Here is a 22,155-nt window from a genome sequence, read left to right as displayed (position 1 = left end):
TCAAGAGCTTGCTGTCCAGGGTAGGCAGTGGCTTGGAATGCAACAAACATACTTGCACATGACCAGGTGGGGTCACGTTCAGTAACACTAATCGTCAAAGAATTTGTCACAGGCACAGCAGGTGGTGGACGAAGGAAAACTAGCCATACGGTACTCACTGGCAAGGGACATTTCTAAACTGAAGTGCTTTATAATACGCAGATGGACATTTCTTTCCTTCTCAAAAATCTGTATTACAGTGCAGCTATTACAAAATACCTACTGATGTAACAAATGTGAATACTTACAAGTGGTACGCACGTATTCATGTAAAGCTTAGCATTTGTTTTCAGACAACGCCCTTGCTGAGATATGATGTTGATATTCCGGACAGTTCCGGTGATACACTCATCTAAACAACATTAGATATAGCCTCCACAGGATGAGAAAATAAAAAAAGCAAGAAATGCAGATTTGCAGATGAGTTGAAGGTCTTGTTCAGTTAATGCTGCCTCAGGCAGCCTGAATGCAATCACAGCTCAGTGGTCGGCAGTTGCTGCAGCTGCCTCATGCTTGATGACTTCTGTTTGCATTATTCAATAAGTACTTCAATTAACACCAATTTGTGTTTAAAATGAATGTGGTGTAAATGCCTGTAACTACAACAGAATATTAACTCCAAGAACCGAGAAGGGGAAGGCAGTAAGAAGTAAGAAAGGCAGGCTTAATGTCAGACAGCTTCCCCATGCCTCACTATTGGAGGCCCTATGAAATGTGGAGGTCACTGATACACACACACACACACACACACACACACACACACACACACACACACACACACACACACACACACACACACTCAAACAGGGATACATGTGCCGACACGAGCACACAACATCCAAGTACAGAATTCAGCAATGTTTATGCTACGGTAGGAGACAAACTGCAAGGCGTGCAATTACACCTTACAGTCCCCACCACTCAGGTCGCTGCAATAGTAAGAATATTATTAGTAGTAACTTACAAAGTGTACTCCCAAACTCAAAGTTCAGTGCTGCATTTTCTTGCAATGTGGAGGACAACTAAACTGTTACATACACATAGAATGTTACTGAAGAGAGTCTGGGGAGAGAACGTTCCACAGGTGAAAAAATATCTAGTTACTGCAAATACGGCTCAGGATGAAAGCACTTCTCCAAAATAAGATGCACAACCCCAAAGCCACTCTATACAGTCACAGGGAGAAGTCAACCCCAAAGCCACTCTATACAGCCACAGGGAGAAGTCAACCCCAAAGCCACTCTATACAGCCACAGGGAGAAGTCAAGGGGATGAAATCAGCACAATAACTCAAACTCAAATGGGGTGGGTGCAGTTATGAATCAAGTTGTGACACTTGTTCTGTAGTTGTGGTCATATGTCACTTGTTACTCTGTATTGGTTATGTCTCTCCTGACAAGGAAAAACTCTCCTGGAAGGAATTAATGGACACTTAATATGTGTATGAGACATGTTGAAAGTTACAGTGGAAAATGGCTACAGAGAACTTTATGAATTTTCAGTGGTTGTTGTTGTGTCTTTTGGCTTTTCCCGGTTAGGGGTCACCACAGCGGAACTACAGTCCGCTAATGATTGGTAGTTGATTTTTACGTGCCGAGTTACCAGCCCTGATGCACAACCTTCAACGAAGGTACGCCCATTCACGCATGCCTCCACGTAGAAGACGCTCTAGCTGAGAATCGAACCAGACAGCGTCTTACTGTGAGGCGACAACGCTACCGCAGCACTACCACCGCGGATTATGAATTTTCAGTGGTATGACAGAATAATTGGATCTTGGTAAAGGTACTAGATTTGTGCACAAATCTCTGATTTGTCTTGATACTGACTGGTACAAAATGTGTTTTAAAGGCATGGTACACACTTTAATACGATGCAGCACTCAATGAAACATAACATCTCCCCGCACTCTCAATGTGAAGGAATTATTACAACAAACTTTTAACAAGACATTGCATTTAGTAGAATTTAATACATTTGTGTAGTCTCAATATAAAGTAATAAAAAAATATCCAAAGCAGGTGATAAATAAAATATGATTGTTTTTTCAGCAGCAGTTAAATGCAAAGAAATCAGGACTGTGGATGAACTGAAGGGACAGCTAGAACTGTCCTAATGTCGTTGTAAAATATGTCAGCATGTGAAGACAAACATCAGGCCAAATACATTAAATCAACTACCGATCAAACCAGTTTCACTTAATTATTTCATTCAAGACCTAACTTCACTGCCTGTCAACAGTCATGGCTCTGAAAATCATAAAAACTCAAACATTATTCTTTGTGCCAGGAACATCAGTGAAAATGTGACATTCTGCACAAAAATAGACGTCTGCTCCTGTAGTCCTTACCTCTTTCAGTGATACCATTCCAATCAGTCTGCCGATGCTTGTAACATAGGCATGGTCAAGCCCCAGGAGAGAGAAAATTGTGTGGGTCTGGAAGAGAAAGCAAAACTGCAGTTAGAGGCAAGGAGGTGTCACTATACCTAAACTGCAAACTAGTAATTTAAGGGATGGAGGTAGCATAAATTTAAAATAAAATCTGTTTCTTCACTACTTACAATTATACTTGCAAGGGCGTTATCACAGAAATAGATTTGCAATGCCCCCCACTGAAATAGATGCTAAAAGCAGAAAAACTATCAAAATATAAAAATTAAATTACAGAAAAGACACCTCTCATCAAAAGTATAGTGATGAACTTACTGTAACGGTAGATATCCAAATAGATCACTGTTGCAGTACATGCTCACTAGTGATAAGTATGGTGCCAAAGACCCCCTACATCCACAACCAGCAGATCAAAGGTTAGGTGACTACACCTCGTGCCACATATCCGACCCATGACCTACGCACAAGAGTACATACTAGTAAATAAGGGATATATGGGCAAGAAGTTCCTCAGAGCTTTCCTGCACCAGAAATAGATTAAGGCTAAGAAGAATAGGAGGAAGATTCAAATCAGCAGGATAGAAAGGTGAAAGGTTAGGGCCACCTTGACCAAGGGGCACAAAAAAGAAAATGGGGAAGGAGGGCGGGTGCTAATACTGCAACAGTGATCGATTATGTCATCTACTCTTATGGTACGTTCATGCACAACTGTACTATGCTCTTCATTTGATCACTGTTACAGTACTGCACACTACTAGGAAGATTCCCAAAGCTTTTATATTAACTGGGATGAGGACTGAAGTATAGAGCTGAGGAATGCATCCGGTAAATCCAGTTCTGGCCCTAGCAAAGGCATCAATCTTGTAGCATTTTGTAATGGTGTGAATTGAACACTAAGTGGTTGCTTCCAGAATAGTTTTTGCGTCTTGACCCTTTTAAAACAAAAAGGCATCAGATGAAGCAACAACCTTAGCAGAGTGACCTTTTGCCTGTCCTTAAAGGGATTTCCCATGAAATGTATCACAAAAACTAGACAGCAAGAGAAATCAGTCTGGATATTGTCTGTTTTGAAACAGGAAACATTTTTTTTTACCATAATGAGAGACAAACAGCTGATCTAATTTACTAAAGGAGTTAGTTTTGTCCAAACAGAATCTAAACTGTCTGAGAATTCTTAACAGATGAATGATTCTTTATTTCTTGTTTTGAGAATTAGGAAAAATGTAGGCAAATGGAATGACTGGTTTAAAGACATTTTATTTATAACTTTAGGCATGAAGGAAGGGTTAGTGCTAAAGAAACCCTATCTCTACGAAAACTCAGAAAATGAAGAGAAGCCATAAGAACTTGCAAATCTGACACTTTTGCTGAAGTCAAAGCCACCAGCAACACCGTCTTCCATTGGCATCTGTCGATTGAGCCTCCCAATACCTTGCACCCAGGGCACCGGCTCCCTTCGCCCACTCTAGTCATGATTCTGGTAATCAAACAAGCAGGCAAGAAAGTATCCTGTTATAAAACTAGCACAGAAGGGTTGGCTGTAGGCTCAAGGACATCCACATTTAATAACTCATAGTATCTCGTTTGCACATCACAGACTTGCTTTCCCTCCCAGTGGAAGTGCTGCATCACTTTTAAAAAGTGTCACCAAAAGTCAATTTTTCTAAAGGGGAATCAAAAGAAGAGAGTGCCTTCATCCTCTGACTAATACCCTGAGGTCAGAGGATCTGAGAGGAATAAGCCAAAGATTCTACATCAGACTCTGAATAATAATCTTCCTCTGAAGACATATCCCTCTTTCTCTTCTCAGGAGTGGAAAGAAACTGAGGAGGCTTTAATGATATTAGTATCAGCACATACACTTTCACATTCATATCTGTGCCCATATCCTATACAAAACTGCTCTTAAACTCAAACCAGGCTCTACTTCAGCTGATGACCTTCCAAGTGAGTTCTATAAAATAGCAGCCAATAGCACTGCCAGCCCTGTCGCAATCCTTATAAATATATATGTCCTTCCATATCTTCTTCTTCTTTCGTCTTTTCCCAGTTAGGGGTCGCCACAGAGGATCACCTGTCTGCTCATGATTGGCAGTGGAGTTTTACAGTGTCAAGTTACCAGCCCGGCGCCCAACCTTCCACATAAGGCACACACATGCACGCTCTCATGCCTATGGCCAATTTATAGTGTCCAATTCACCTACAGCATGTCTTTGGGATGTGGGAGGAAACCGGAGCACCCGGAGGAAACCCACGCAACCACAGGGAGGACATGCAGACTCCACACAGAAGGCACCCCAGCCGAGAATCAAACTGGAGAACCTCTTGCTGTGAGGCAGCAACGCTAACCGCTGCATCACCGTTGCCACCCTATGTCCTTCCATATCTCTGTTACAATATTCTTTATTAAAGGGAGAGTACAAAAGCTGAAGAGGAAACTTGGGCCAAAACAGCTCTCAAGAAAGCCATGCAGGATTCCTCCGCATAGCCAGATCTTGCTATGGAAACAATATCCAATTTGTAATACTTAGTAAAGGTGGGGGCAGAGGTCCAAGTAGCAACCTCAAGGATGGAATTGTTATCCAATCCTTTGAAAAAAGCAGAAGAGGAAGCCATGGCCCTGGTGGAATGAGCCTTTACAGAGGCATGAAGGCTTTTCCCATGAAGGAAGCAACAAAAAGAAATACTCTTCAAGATTCGTGAAGAAATGGTTTGCTTAGAAACAGCCCAACCTAGATATCTGGGATGAAATGAAATAAAAAGCTGCTCAGACGTGCAAATGCCTTAGTCTTATCTAAATAATATCTGAGCTGTCTATGCAAATCCAGGATGTGAAGAACCTTATCTCTAGCAGACTACAGAAGAGGAAACAAGGATAGCAAATTAATAAGACTGATCAGAGAAAATTCATTAAAATGAAAAACTAAAAAAATGGAGTAACAGCCATAAGAGCCTGGAGTTTGGACACTCTCAACTGAAGCAAGGGCCAAAAGAACAACAGTCTTCCACGTACAATGTTGTAAGAAAACTGAACCTGCATGTTCAAAAGAAGCCCAAGTTTTTTTTTCAAGAACAAAGTTAAAGTCCCAGGAAGATGGAATAGGCTTCCTGGGAGGCCTGATATGAAGGACATCTAAGAAGTTGCTTGACCGCAAACCTAGAGGCCAGAAGAGGAGTTAATGGCAGACAAGCTGAAAAGTGGGCTTTAACAGAAGAATATGTTAAGCTAGCAAGCAGCAACTCACAGAAATAAATGAGAACTAGAGGGATCTCCACAGAAATTGGATCCTGGTTATTATCAAGGCACCAAACAGAAAATCTCTTCCATTTGGGTATACAGGATTTCCTGGTAGTGGGTTTCCTGGCCTCCTGCAGAATCCTAAGCATGTCATCAGAAAAAAAGTGCCTAAAAGAGCTCAAAATCCTATCACCCACAACGTCAGTTGAAGAGTGGACAGGTGAGGATGGATGAGGGATCCCTTGCCTTGTGTTAGAAGGTCCACCCTGGTGAGGTAACTTGTGGTGACTGCCCTAGGCTAGGTGCAGAAGAAGAATGGACTAATGCTGTCTGGGCCAAACGGGAGTCACCACCATGATTTTGGGCGAGTCCTGCTCTATCATGAACAGGACCCTCAGAATCCAAGGAAGGGAAGGGAATGCATAAAGAAACATCACCTTCCAAGAAAAAGATAGAGTGTCCACCTTCCAAACCAGAGGACCTGGGACTCTGGTACAAAAAAAGAGGAAGTTTCTCTTCAAAGGGGAGGCAAAAAGATCCGCCTGAGGAGTACCCAACTAATGGACAGTGTCCAGGAGCACATCTTTGTGGAGCACTTATCTGTGAGCCTGTGTTTTACACCTGCTCAAAGAGTCTGGCACTATATTTTGTTCTGAAGGAATATATATAGACTGAATAATCATTTGATACTTTACAGCTAGATCACAAACTTGAAGAGATAGCCTACAAAGAAGGTAGGACCATGTCCCCCTTGCTTGCTGATGTACTACATCACTGCAGTATTGTCTGTAAAGATTTTGAGAGGCCCTAGAAGACAAAGGTAATTAAAGTTCTTAAGGGCAAAAAGGAGAGCTCTCATCTCCTTGATATTGATGTTGTGTAACCTCTGATGAGGGGACCGGAGACCCTGGACTGGGAGGGGACCAAAACAGCACCCCCCCCAATGTCTGAAGCATCCAAGAAAAAAAGACTGCGGGCTGAAAAGAAGTCCCAGGTAGACAGCCAGCTGATGAATCCACCAGTGAAGCATGAGTTTATGGCATGGAAGAAGAGGGACTAGAAAATCTAGAGGATGACAGTATTGGAGCCATACTGACTTTAGGAACCACCGTAGTTTTCTCATATGAAGCCTGGCTACAGACAGCCTAGGAATGGTGGAAGCCATGAATCCTAGTGCCTTTAGAAGCTCCCTGGCTGTCAACTGAAATCCAAGGTAAGTAGACAATAAGACATGGGAGGAGGCAGGGAAGCCAGCATAGTGATGGTCTGGAGCCTGCAGTACAGAAATGCATTATCCTAAGAAGAAAACAGGACCGATTTCTGTAAGTTCATTGTAAACCCCAGGCTTTGTATGAGACAAACAGTATAGCGAAGGTGCTTAAACAGGTCTAGGGGAAGAAGCCTGAATGAGTAGGCCATCCAGATACAGAAAGATCTGAACCCCTCCCAGTCCAGGAAAAAGCAATCACAGGAGCAATACTTTTGGTGAAAAACCCTTGGGGCAGTCAAGGGCCAAACGGCAGAAACAGAAAAATGAAAATACAAAGAGGAAACAGAAATGAAAAAAAATTTCTTGAAAAGGGGATGAATTGGGATGTGAAGACAAGCATCCTTGAGATCCAGGGAGACCAGGAAAGCCTGGGGAAGAAGAGGAGGAAACAGGGTCTGAAGAGATAACATCCAAAAGGAAGGGATCTTCAGAAAGGTGTTGAGCTGAGGGATATCCAGAATGGGTCTCCAGGTACCTTCTTTCCTGGCAAACAGAAACATTCGGGAATAAAACCCCTTCCCTTGCTGGGAAGGGAGGCACAACTTGAATAGTGCCTTGTGCCAAAAGGCCCTGAAGTAGGTCTGGGAAGAAAGGAAGCGATTCCTGAGAAGGCTGAGAGATGCCCAGAAAAGGAGGAAGGAATTTCCATACCATACCATTCCTGTAAAACACAACTGAAATTTCTCTAATACCTAGTTGCACACAGGACAACTACTTTGCAGTGACTAGTACTGTCCTCAGAGTTGCAAACTGAATACTCCTGACATTGCTTTATATCATCACTCCAGCTATCTAATCAATAACAAAGGGTCTGTTGCTATGGATATGAACTTTCCCACTGTTTCTGTTGCCATCTTGGTGGATATGGGCATCCTGAGGCAATGCAGAAATTGCCTTATGTTTACTGACAACCAGTTAATCCTCAAACAAACTGATATGGTATGTGACAGAAATGTCACCTCCCTAAACCACAAAGACCTCCTAGACAAAGTACACATAACAAATACCTTCAGCAGCCCCAAATACACTCTTTCAAAACAACACTCACATCAACACACAGAGCCATATCTCATGGAGCCTCTACCTCTAAGCCCATAAGGCAAGCCAACACAAAATCCAACATTCTGGTCATTGGAGACTCCATCATGAGACACACTGATATCCCTCTCACCAGGCTGAATAAGGAGAAAGTCTCAGTCAGTTGCTTATTAGGGGTTAGGATCCACCACATTACGCATGCACTCAGGTCATTGGACCATAAGTACCAGTATGACTCAGTCATAGTCCACGTTGGAGTAAATGACCTGAGACGTACCTCCCTAGACTATATGAAGAGAGACATCATAGTGTTCTCAGAATGTGTGTCTCAGGCTGGTATGAGTCTAGTATTGAGCAGCATTTTACCTTCTCCATGGATGATGCCACAATATGAACAAAAGATGATTGACTTTAATAATTGGCATAGTTTCTGGTGTCATTCTAAGGAGGTGCAATATTTTTCAGCTTGGAAGGAGATGGTCAACAGACCATGCTGCTTTATCAGGGATGGTCTGCACCTCTCCCTTCTAGGCTTTCGAATATTAGCTAAAACATTGCCTTCCCTTACAGTACCTTTTTTAGGCAATGCTAAACTGAAAGTACTTCCAACACAGCAAATCAAAGCCAAGAAAATCTAATGGTATTACTGCTTAATGCTAGGAGTCTAAACAAAAAAACCTCCACTCATTAGAAGTTCTCTTCACCCTAGAGAATGCTGATGTCTGTGCGGACATTGAGACATGGTTTAAAGCCACAGAGAACACACCAACAGAGCAAGACTATAATGCCTTCCATACATTTAGACCAGCTACTACACAGACAGGGACTAAAGGTGAATGTGTCTCTACATCAAAAATAAATATAACTCATGGCTGGTCAAACAGGAAAATGCACTTGTGCTGCTTCATGTTCAAATCACCATAGGCAAAATCCAATATCACTTCCTTGCCAGCTATAGGTCCCCCTCTATGACCCAGGAAATCCATACCATGTATTTAAACTTATTAGAAACACTAACCATCCTACCCAATACCATATTTGAGTGGCTTTAATTACCCCACTATTAATTGGGAATCTTATACGACACCAAACGTACAGTACAGACACAGAGATTCCTGGATTTTGTAAACACAAACTCCCTGAACCAGATAGTCAACACAATAACCAGGGGTGCAGCCATACTGGATCTGGTTCTCACTAATATGGGAGGGTGCTGCACACCCCCTACTGTAATATCTTTGAATTGTCTCCTTTGAAGTAAAAATAAAACCTGGACCCCCAGCTACACCTGAAATATTCAGGAACTATTCCAAGGCTAACCTCCTGCTATTAAGTGATAACCTGGCAAAAGTTCAAGCCCCCATAAACCATGAGAACACTGCTGCCTTTGCAGAACTTTTCACAGAAACCCTATACAAGCATGTTAATAGCTGCATAGAGGCAGCTGTACCCACCATGAAGAAGTACAGAACTAACTCAAAAAACAAGCCACCCCGGTGGAATCACAAAATAAATAGGCTGTATAACAGAAGGATAAAAAATTAGGAGGTGCAGCACCCAGCAGGATAAAAGCACTCTCACCAAACTAAAGACACATCTCAGAGGACAAATAATGTCTACCAAAGCCAAATTTGAGGTTAATCTGTCCTTCCAGGCCAAGGACAACCACAAGGCATTCTTTAGCTATGTTTGCAACCTTAAAAGCAATACACAATTGTGTGCAGAGCTCACTGTAAACGGAGCAACCAACACTGAGCCAGAAGATATAGCAAACCTGCTGGCCAATAAATTCAGCCCCAACTTTACCCCTCTATCCGCTCAACCTTCCCACAGAAAATACCATCTAACTCCCCCTGCTATCACTAGTGAATAGGTCCTTAATGCTCTCTAAGTCCAAGAACAATCCATCAATGGGCCCAAACAATATCCCAGGATGCCGTCTAAATAGTATGAAACATGACCTATCAGGGCCTCTGGAATTGCTATTTAGCTGTAGCCTCCAAACAGGCTTTGTGCTGCATGAATGAAGAACAGCAACAGTCATCCCACTGCACAAATGTGGGCCATCTACAGAACCTGGAAACTACAGACCCATAAGTCTCATTAGTCTTATATGTAAAGCCTTAGTCTTATATGGAAAGCCATGGAAAGAATTAGCATGGAAATGATCAATGGCGATATAAAAAAACCTCCAGACACTGGACCCAACCCAGACTGGTTTAGTCAAAAGCAGATGCCTACTCAACCTGGTGGACTTCTTTGAGAAGGTCATCAAAGCAATGGATGATGCCAAAATGGTTCACACTGCCTACCTTGACCTGGCTAAGGCATTTGACACAATACCCTACTCAAGCGTTCTTGACAAACTCAAAAGGTTAGGTACAAAGTCATATGTCACCCAGTGGATAGCCAACTGTCTCACAGACAGGACCCAGGAAGTTAGAATCGGGGAGTCCACCTCTACAAAGAGGCCAGTCACAAGTGGAGTCCCTCAGGGAACAGTCCTTGGACTGCTCCTTTTTAGCATTTACTTATCTGAAGTCAAGGCCAATGTCAGTGGTCTCTGGCTGACTAAATTTGCAGGTGACTGCAAATTAGGAGCTGTCACTGAATCCCACATTGACACAAATGTTCTCCAGGAGGGGCTGACACAGACAAATAACTGGTGTCAGAGCCATGGACTAAAACTAAATGGCAAGAAATATATAACAGCATCTTTCGGGAAGTCATCCACCCCTGGTGACTACCATATTGACAACACACCCCTTAGAGTTGACCAACTACTCAGGGACTTGGGGACACACATAGATAGTAAGCTAGCATTTGACCATCAAGTATCTACCCTAGTGAGGAAATTCTTCTATGTTGTGTAACTTATAAACAAAGGTATGGCATCTAAGTCCAAGGAAGTCATTGTTCCACTGTATTCGGCATTCATCAGACCTATCATTGAGTACAATGTCCTCTTTGGTATGTACCTAACCAGGCATATCCAGCAATTGGAAAGTCCACAGAGGTACCTCACTAAAAGAATACAGGGCTTAAGTAAAATGTCCTATGCAGACTGCCCCAAGGCTCTATCCATGTATTCTGTCTCCTACAGGCTTTTGATGGGAGATCTATGTCTGATATACTGGGCATTGTCAGATCCCACTCTACATATCTGCAAAACAAGCAGCACCAAAGCACCAAAATCACACATTCTAAAGACTTAAACCTTGCCTGTGATATAAATAGGACCAGCTGGAGAGACAGGTATGTATCCTAGATATTACCCCATCTCTGGAACAGGCTCCCCATCCATGTGAAGCAGAGTTGCTTCCTAACCCAATTCAAGTGGAACCTGGATAATTGGATGAGGAACAGGAAATTCATCCCTAGTTTAGCACCTATGTCTCTAATGGACACAGGCAACCTGTAAATGGTTCATCTCCCTGACCCCTGCTTGTAAATGTTTCATCTCCCAAGCCCCTGATTACACTTATCAAGGATATCAGAACTTGTCAGAGATTTGGGATGCATGGCTAGGCTTAAAAAGGCCCTTGTGGTCATTAGCCTAGTAAACACCTATGAACCTATGAAGTATACCTGATGGAGGCTAGACTGAACCCAAGAGTCCTGAGTGATCATTAACCAATTGGGAAGGTAGAGGGAAAGACGAAGTGATAAGGGAACCTGGTTCAGGAAAGGGGAAAGCAAACAGTCAGATATAGCCTGGCTTGTCTTGAACAAAAGGTTTATGAGAAGAGGAAGTCTGAGTAGACTTAGCAAGAGGAACCCGCCTAAAACCCTTCTTACCTTTGGGAGCAGGGAAAGGCTGCCTGTGAACAAAAGCAGATTTAGATAGATAATTACTCTGGAATATAGGAACAGCAGAAACAAATATATGCTTCAATTCCTGCAAGACCTTACTTTTATCCTGCAGAGACTTAAAAAGCTCAGCAGCCGCAGAACCAACCAGGTTCTTATTATCAAGGGGAGCATCCAACAGTTTAGCCTTAATATCATCCGCCAAAGGCTGGAGATGGAGGCAAAAGCAAAGTCTCAAAACAGATCCAAAAGCAGCAGCTCTAGAAGAGGCATCAGCTGCCTCATAACTACATTTACTAGAGTGGCGAGCTATCTGAGATGTAAAGAGAGGGCCAAGGCCTTCCCTTCAGAATCAAGAAGGTCTGAAACAGCCTGAGTAGGAAGAGCTAAAACATATCTGGGCCTATGGGTCCGGTAATTAATAGTCCAAAAGGTCAAGGTGGCAGCAGTGCATGCCTTCTTGCCCAGCAGTTCCATAGCTCTACTGTTCTTGTCCGAAGGAAGTAGTTTGGCAGAAGGCAAAAGCTTAGAGGGTTTGCCAGAAGAAACAAACACTACAGAGGGGTCAGCACAAGGTCATTTGCAGAGAAACTTACACTGATCAGGCACCTTGTAAAAAGTGTCAGGTTTCTTAGGGACTGGAGGTTGAGAATTCAGGTCCACAGAAGCTACTGAAAAGGTATCTAAAAGGACAGCCAAAACTGGATGGATAGCAGAGGGCTTAGGGGACTCTATCTGGAGGAGCTCATAATACCTCCTTTGAATGTCAGAAACCTGGAGGAGCTCATAATACCTCTTTTGAATGTCAGAAACCTGAGAACAATCCCATTTAAAAAATTCCATAATCAAGAAATAACCCAAAGGAGAGTTTTTCAAAGGAGAGTCTGGACTAATAGTCTTCCTTTTTACGGCAATAAGTAAAGGGAGAAGTAATCTTAGAGGAATATGCAAAAGACTCTTCCCCAGAATCCTAATCCTCTTCAGAGCCTCTTGAGTTTGGTAGAAAAATTAGGGGGAGTTGGGAACAGAAAGTCCTTTGGGAGGTTTCAAGGCCTTCGGTACATTAAATAACCCCTGGGTAAAAGCCTGCCATAAATACTCAGGATCTTTAGAAGTAGGGGAATCGTGCTTGTGTTTTGTTTTTTTTCTTTTGAAGGACATCTGCCCTAAACATCTGAGAAGGTTCAGCCCCTAGCCTACACTCAACTAACGTAGTAGGAATCTTCTCCTAAATATGTATCTGTGGAATCCCCACAGTCCCTCTGAAATAATCAGCTAAGGTTCTCCCTCAACATCCAAAGCAGATGTCAGCAGAGCCTCCAAGGACATGTGAGAATTCAGATCTATGCCCGCCTCTGATAAGGCAGAGGAATCCAATGTAACAACTAGGTGACTCTCTGGTTTTTCACCAGTAAGAGAGACTTCTTTGGGAGGTGGGACAGCAACCAAACTGGCCTTTTTCTTGGCAGGCAGCTGACCATCAGAACAGGAAGATTCCACCATGGCACTCTGCACCAACAATTTAAGATGCTGGTTTTCCAGATAAATGGACAAGGAGGAGAGATGACTATGTAGAGTCTTTAGGACTAATGCCTGGCAGACAGTGCACATTGCATGGTCGTGAGAAGCACCCAAACAGAAGAAACATTGCTTGCGATGATCCTTGCAGGGAATCTTCTTTGCTCACTAACATTTTCCCTTTCTGGAAGAAATGTAAACTCCCAAAACTAAAAAAGGAAGAAAAGAAAAAGATAAGAAGAAACACCAGCAGGGGACTTATCTGAAACACACCGCAGTAACCAGCACAAAAGAAGGAGCGTTCAGACTGACAATCAATCATGGCATTCGGACTGGCAGCAAAGATGTTCTGAGGTATATACGTTGTACATTACCTTTATGCCCTACGCCTTGAGTGAGGAGCATACATGTGATGTATGACATCTATAAAATCCTAAGGCTTTGTTACACTGGCCTGATGTTAGGCTGCCCTTGGCAGGGAATCCCTTTGGTAAAGAATACTGCAACAGTGATATGGAAGGACATCTTCTATCTCCCACACAACATAGCTTGCATTCTTACCATAGTACTAACACTGCACTTCTAACCTATATAGATACTGTCAATAAAGCTAGAAATAATGGCAAACTAGTCTGCTCATTTCAAGACTTATCTAAAGCCTTCAAATGTTCTCATTAGGTCTCTTTCAGCCCACCCTTCTATGGTTCAAAAGCTACCTGTCCAATAGGTATCGATCAGTAAAATGGCACTCCGGCCTCTCTGCATGCCTCCCCATTACCGACAGTATACCACAAGGCTGTATCCTCACTCCCCTCCTGTTTAACAGTCTCACCAACACCCTCCACACAGCCACACACTAGGCTTTCCTAATACAGTATGCAGATGACCCCGTACTCATTTGCACATCTGACAACATAGAAGATACTGGTGAAAATGTTACAGCGGAGGGGCCAAAGATAGAGCCTTGTAGCACATCCATGGTGACTGCAGGTAATGAGAGCATGAAGTGCCATTTTACTGACTCATACCTATCAGACAGGTAGCTTTTCAACTACAAAAGGGTGGGTTCAGAGACCTACTGAGGACACTTGAAGTAGACGTTTGCTGTGACAAACTTCATCAAAGCCTTTAGACAAGTCTAGAACTAAGGAAGAGACTAGTGTGTCATTATCTCTAGCTTTATAGCCTGTAACTATACAAGGTAGAAGGGCAGTGTTAGTACTATAGGAAGGACGGCAACCATGTTGAGTAGGAGATAGTATAGCAATTGTTTTTGAATACATTTTTCAAGTATTTTGGCAAAGGGAGATAAGACTGTTATAGGTCTAAAGTTATTGTCTGTTGAATTTCCACCTTTGTGCAGAGGGATAATGTGTGAGTTTCTCCAGAGACAGGGAACGTGTTGAAAAACAGGGGAATTTGAAAGACTAAGTACTGCTGACATATATATCTGGCTGCCAGACTAACTGGCCACTTTCCATTTTGAGTAAGGCCAGTAAAGGCACTCAGCATCCTGAATAGCTGAGGACTTATTAGCAAATAACACAAAGTAACCAGAGTAGGACACTCAGTAGCCAGAAAGCCATATGAATAAAAATGCTGTCTTTGAACTAGGACTAAAAAAACTATTCCCTCCCTTTCTTAACACAGGATTTAAATCAAATCTATGCATTATTTGATGGGTGTGAGCATTGCTTAACCTGTTTATTTTAACATTTTCCCTTCTATTTTTGTTACTCAGGCATTTTCATCTATTACTGTACTTGAAGTAGAACTTCATATGTCTAAACTGAAAACTGGCTTGACTGCCTCAATCCATACTATAATTTACATGGTAATACAGGGTTGGGGGGGAGGCTGTAAGTACATGACATGTCTCTTCCTAATCTACCTGACAGGTAATCCTTTCTGGGTTATAAATTAATGATGGGTATAGGTTGCATTTTTAGTGTAGTCACAACAAAAAAGAATTCAGAATGCACCCCTTTTCAAATACAAAAAACATCACTGCACCCTAACCCTAATCTGGTGCCTTAGACTGCAGTGTGATTGCAATAGTGGCAGTAGTGTGACTTTCTTTTATAGGATTTGTGCTTCTACAGCAGTTTATATTTCAGTTTTTCTGCTAGAATTTTATACTCTGCTTATCATTTGCCTGCTTAAAGTTGTTTTCCAGTGACTTTCTGTTTCTTACATTGCTACTCTTTTTCCCCTGTCCTTTGTACCTGCCCCAGCCCCACTAATAGATTAAGTACTGCTCTCCCTGCTACTCCCTACTGGTTGTACACAAATTATACTTTTCCTTATCCACCACTGTAAAAGCGGAATTTTCTGAAATTCTAACCTACTTGGAGTCACAGCACTAACAGAACTGTGACTTACTACTGGTTTGTAAGTCACAAAGCTCCACAAGTGGCTTTATTTGATTGGATCCCAGTCTGCTATCCCACAAGTGGCTTTATTTGATTGGATCCTAGTCTGCTATCCCACACGTGGCTTTATTTGACTGGATCCCAGTCTGCTATAACCAGCACAGAGCTATGCTCACCCAGATTCTTTTATTCAAGAATCTGAAAAGCACGGAAAACCATGAACTGTTTTTGCTTTAACTAACAGCTTGCAGACCTGATATATTGTGTACTACAAGCTTTGTGCAGGGATAATAGCTCTCAATCTTCCATCTCCAAAATGAGGAACACTAGCCCTCATAATGTGGAACAAATGGGCAAAATGTGGAACACATACTAACAGCTTATCAACAACTGACTAGGAAGGCCATAGGATAGTCAAAATATGCTGGTTTTACTTATAAAAAAAGACCTTTAAATGTATTAATATGATTCATTTCTATTTACTATGGATATCAGTTAAAAAAAATTCCTAACACTGAATGTGTGACAGACCCTTTCAATATGGAACTTTGAGGAACATGAACTTTTTAAGACCCCAAATGAGGTACATTCCTAGTAATGCTGTACGTTTGAGAGGTACGGCAGGGATCTAAAACCCACAGCCCATGCACCTCAACACAGCATAATTATAGATGAAAGAAGCAACTACACTACTTTTCTAGCTACAATACCTGCATTTCTTTTTGTCTTGAAGATTTTGGCCCCTGCCTACATTTGCCAGTCATCATACAACACTAGTGATCATTTGAGTTTGAGACCCCTTCTTTAGTGTTTGACTTCTCTGGCTTCATACAACAGCTCAAAATTTTCTCCAACCCCCTACCTTTGTCTATTGTGGTTTTAAAAGCTAGTATCTCTGGCTTCTGTCCCCTATGGTAATCTTCCAAATTCTGTTTCACTGCTGCTGTCATTTGTAAGCTATTTAAGTACTTTTCCCATCCATTGTTTTCCACAGATGGATAATATTGACTTGCCCACCCAGAAAACCAGTAGTGGGTTTGAGTAAACCTCCCTGACTACAATTTGGGTCATTCTCACAGAGCTCCCATCTGCTTGGTGTCTTCACTACATTTTAAGGGGGGGTCCTGAATTAACCCTCCTCCATACTTACAGACAAGAGATTTATTTTACTGTTTTACACTATAGTTAACTGTACTATTGCTCTATTGTTGCTTTAATTGTTGATTTAGCATGTTAAATCATTTTTAAGTACCGTAATATTGTACTGTTTGCTAAATGCTGAGATCTGCACATATGAGAAGCCTTACAAGCGGTGCTACCATGTAATTCGTCACTTTGTTTTTGTTGCTAGTACCTAACTGTTGTGTTCTGCATTTTTGGCTTTGCTAAAGGGATTCTACATTAAGAGGGATTCAGTCTGCATTCCAGCAGAACTGGAAGGAAGCTTGATCTGTCTCAGAGCTGAGAATCACTTTAATCAGCCTCTATTGTGATTTGGTTATTGTCAAAAGGCTATTTTGTTTATTTTAGCAGTTTTCTGTACTGCTATACAGTTGGAGTGTTTCCACTTCTCTGAATTCATTTTCATAGAGGTCTCATCTGCTTGGAGTCCTTGCCACAAATACATTATGACATTAAAATATACCAACATCAGCAAATATAAGATGGTAAAGTACTGCTAAAATCAAAATACCAAAACAAAATGTCCGTGGTAGGATGATGATAAAATTATTAGAAACATAAATCTAGATTTCCTCTGTAAGCAGCAAAGCACCAGCATTCACCGACATGCACAAGCAAACAAAGGACCAAATACCTTAAACGACGAAGACATTCACAGTTAAAGAAACAGTTGTAGTAACAAACCCAAAGTGCGTTGTTTAGTACCACTGAACCTTCTAGATGGAGTCTACAGACACAGGATAGCAAACTTGAGGAAGAAACACACAACAGATTTTGACTGGACACAAATTAAGTGTACTTTACAACAGAGGTTTTATTGCTGACAGTGTGCACTGGCTAGATTTAACAATTTAAGACTCAAGATATTAGACACCTGTGGTCCCTAAGAGTGTAGAAGAAATAAGTCTGTTATAGTACAAAAGACAGGAAGAAAATACTAGCCTGTCACTGCCATTTGAGATACTGGAACATATGCCCCTTCTTACTGATTAACTAGTATACCTCACACCCCATCCCAATTTAATCCATAATCTCACCATCTAAAGGCTTGCCTGGTAATCTTCCTCGGATTATAACACAGACTCAGGTATGGCAGGTTTGATCCTGGTTTCTTTTTTGTACTTCTGCATATCAATTACTGAATCGAGGCCAGAGCAGGTCCCTAAAATACAACTAACATCTCCACTGAAACAAGAAAAGCAAAACTCAGGTGTTGCATCTAGTCGCCCAGACTACTGAAGCAGTCACATCCAACTCCACCACACACAAAATCTGTCACAACTGGACTGCATTTATTTGAATTTGTTTCCAGGGGTACAGAACTGATCAATTCTGACAAATTTCAGTCTCAGCCAGGGGAACATCCTGCCTAAAAAGGTAAACTCTTACTGATACGACATGTTTTGCTACATCCAACCCTGCGAGATGCAGTTGAAAAACACAATTCCCACATTTTATTCCCTTGTCTTTAAATATTCTCACCTGATTATGGTGCAAAATGGGGGAAAGCATAGATGCATACCTTATGTAGTGAAGTCCATTCCACTAGCTGAAAGGGGGCTGGATCAATCTTACAGTCCTTGAAATTTACTTGGTCCTCCAACTGTTTCTCCTCCCATTCTGCAATCTATAAACAGAATTAAAAATACAAACAGAAACACTGTTTCAGCCATATTTGCATATATACTTTAATACTGGAAAGTCCCTGTACATCACTCATAATATAAATTACTAGAAGATACCAACAAGCATGTATCATGTCATTTACAATGGGATCCAAACTTGAGTTGAACCTCTGTATGTATCTATCCAGAACAGTACAATGTGCAGTATTAAGTACTTAAAGTTAACAAACTGGGATATTAGTATTGGAAGCCTTGTGTTACACTTCACCTTCTGCTATTTGTTGACCATTTGACTTATAGCAGTTTTATTTTCCTTACACTTGTCACCTTCGGGAAAAAATATCAGTCATTTCATTTGGAGCATCTGGTTAATGCAACAAGAACAAACAAACATGCAAGTTTTGTACTAAAAAAAAGTTACTATGTATTTGCAAAAGTACTCTGGAGTAGGTTCAAGTGTTTTTTTATTTTTTAGGGGGGCTTTGCTTGCATCATGCCTGCTCAGTATCAAAAATCTGGTCACATCTAGCCATTTCAATGACTCCAGGATGACACCATGTTTTGGCTGGATCATTATCTATGCAGCCATGATGGATTTACTGACCTTTTAGTTATAATCTCTAGTCAGTGGCTGATGTGTAATCTCACAGACATGAGGTCCTGCTACAACTTCCCTTGTCATTCTACACATTCTGAAAAGGGTATCACACCGACATTGCTTGGCAAACTCAACTTTACATCCTCATTCCCTTACATTGCATTCCATGCACCCCTCTCTCCAATAGGCGCTGGCTTTACAGTGGTTAGAACTTAGTCCTTCCTCCCACAACAAGTGATCTGGCATTAGCCACTCCCTTCCACCCTCCATTAGTGGCTTCCCAAGCACTAGTGGTGCAATTCTCAAATCCTTTCTACAGCCAGCTGAGTCTCTCTTCAAATCATTCTCAACCAATGCACACAGTACGCGCGCTGAAGAGATCACAGATGAAGAGCCCGAGTCTTATGTATATGACAAAAACTACAGGTCAATTTCCCTCATAATGTCACCTAAGTAACCTCGCCACTCAAAGAGCTTGGCTAAATTCATCTCCACTGAGGCAGATCTCCTCTGGCCTGGCTAGTCCTAAAACAGAATGCCACACACAGATGGGCAGAACAGCAAGCTGATTAATGATTCTCCAAACTCAAACTGAATGTGAAATGTGGTGTGAAGCCCTAAACATGTGATTTCACAAACTCAAAGTGAATGTGAAATGTACTGTGAAGCCCTAAATATGCAACCCTCTAAATGCAAAGTGAATGTGAAATGTACTATGAAACCTAAATATGTGATCCTCCAAATGTAAAGTGAATACAAAATGTACTGTAAAGCCTTAAATATGTGATCCTTTAAATGCCAAGTGAATGTGAAATGTAGTGTGATACCCTAAATATGGGTAGAACAGGAAATGGTACTTCTGTGACCCGCATTCTTAAAGTGAGATTTCAAAACAGTCTTTTTTGTTACTGCAGGAAATGCAGCTCTCTTAAATTAAACTCCCAACAGCATCAGCAATCACTATACCAACTTATTTTGTTTGTCTGTTCATTAGACTTTGTCAAGAAGAAACTCTCCAAATGGGTACAAATCTTTTGCAGTGGAGGCCCACGGAGGAACAAGCTCCAGAAAGCTAAGCAATACAGGTACAACTATTAGTAAAACAAAATCAGCTATCCTTAATAATACAGACATTTTTTCTCTTGAATTCAGTATAACATACAGAATACAACAGACTCATTCTTCTGTGCATTCATGTACAAATGGAGAATTCTTTGTAAGGTAAGAAATAAGGAGCAATGTGAAACTAAGGCTATGCAACTATTAGACACTGATTTCTAATGAAATTAGCATTAAATAATTTGGGAAAAGAACAATACCTAATTAAGTTTGGCAAGTTATACTTCGTGGATAAAGACATTTTTATAAATTGCAGTGGGTGGAGCAAGGTTCATAGGTGATTACTAGGCTAATGGCACAAGTGCCTTTACAAGCCTAGCCAATAATACACAAGATATGACAATATTATATCTTAATTCCCCAGATATGGAATGCAGTGCATACATACAAATATTTCAAGCACGGGCATTAATGCCTTTCTAGCTTGCCAATATACCAAAACACTCATTCCCATAATAAGTATCCAGGCTATTCTTAAAAATATCTAAAATGGTACTTGCTTTAATGTAATCAGTAGTCTGTTCCATGCATCAGCTACTCACTGTCAGAGAACCAATTAGTACACTTTTCATTCCTATAGAATCGTCTACATAGGTTGTCTGATGATTCTCTAGTACTTTCTTTTAACAGCAGACATTCCAAGAGGTAGTTGTCACTAAATTACCTATATACCTGAATAAGATCTCCTCTTAGATATCTGTAAGAGACCATGTACAAAGTTCAGATACTTTAGTCTTTCACGATAACTTAAATTTTCACATCCATGGATGCCCTTGGTATATTTCTCTTGTACTCTTTCCAGTTTACTCATGCTTGTTTTCTTGTAGGGTTTCCATATTGTTATTCCATACTCAAGTTTGGGTCTAATGTAACTAACAAACAATGACTTCATTATTGTTGATTTCCTAGACTTTATAAATCTTTTTATACAACCTATAGTTCTAGAACTATCATTAACCAACTGGTTGATATGCTTACAAAAACTCATAGCTGAATCTACCCATATACCCAGGTCCTTAAATGAGTCTACAGTTTCAATCACTGTGTACTGTATTAAATATTCACCTTTCAATTTATGGCTACCAAATCTCATATGCTTAGTTTTTAATGTATTTATCAACATATTATTCTCCTGTGCCCAAATGGTCAATTTAGTCAAGTTATTTTGCAGACATGCCTTACCTGTAACACATGTAATCAGTTTACCCAATTTCAGGTTATCTGCATATAGACTGTAGAACACCTCATATGAAAAAGTTAGGTCTGAAAGATACAATCTAAACTAGTAAGGGCCTAGGACAGAGCCCTTTGGGATACCTTGCCTGTAACCAAGGATTTCGCCTGTCCAGTTGCTGTATGACACTTGCCATGTCCTATTTGTAAGCATTGCAGCTATCCATCTTATCAAGAGTACATCAATACCTAGTTGTATTAATTTATTGATCAATGTTATGTGTATGACCCTGTCAAATGCTGAAGTTAAATCTATATAAATTACAGCACAGCACAAGTTTTCATTCATAGCTGTTATTATATTGTTATAGAACATCATGTTACAGGTAGTAATAGATCTGTTTTCAACATATGCATGCTGATATATGGTTTCAAGTCCCAACCTATCCAGTTCTGACAATAACTTATCCAATATTACCTTCTCCATTATTTTCCACAACATGAAAGTAGACTTAAGGGTATGTATGACTCTGGGTTTGCCCTACTCCCCTTTCCCTTAAAAACAGGTTTAATCAGTGCATGTCTCCAGTCTTGAGGAATTTCCCCATATTTATATGACCTAGTGAATAACAGTGTAAGTTCTTGCTGAAGTGTTCTCAGATCATTGTTACTTATTCCATCTCCTCCCTGTGGTTTGTTTGGATCCAGTTTGCACAGTTCTTTTTCAATATAATCTAATTTGATTCCAGTATCTGGGGTTACCTGGACGCCACTAGGACAA

At 41.1% G+C, this 22,155-nt stretch overlaps 1 protein-coding gene across 1 annotated transcript in view; it reads right to left on the bottom strand.

The window, feature by feature from the left end:
- The window catches only part of CLCN2 (chloride voltage-gated channel 2), a 2,181,634-nt gene that overhangs the window by 47,371 nt on the left and 2,112,108 nt on the right, over positions 1-22,155 (bottom strand). The window contains 2 exon segments of the mRNA XM_044070805.1: positions 2,390-2,476; positions 18,382-18,486. Of these exon segments, the coding sequence (XP_043926740.1) occupies positions 2,390-2,476; positions 18,382-18,486 (192 nt within the window).

This window comes from Protopterus annectens, chromosome 4.part1 (assembly GCF_019279795.1).
Source record: "Protopterus annectens isolate FY-2018-M chromosome 4.part1, PAN1.0, whole genome shotgun sequence".
Classification (NCBI taxonomy): Eukaryota; Metazoa; Chordata; order Ceratodontiformes; family Protopteridae; genus Protopterus; species Protopterus annectens.
The sequence above is the reverse complement of the archived record's forward strand: the minus strand, read 5'-3'. Positions and strand labels throughout refer to the sequence as shown.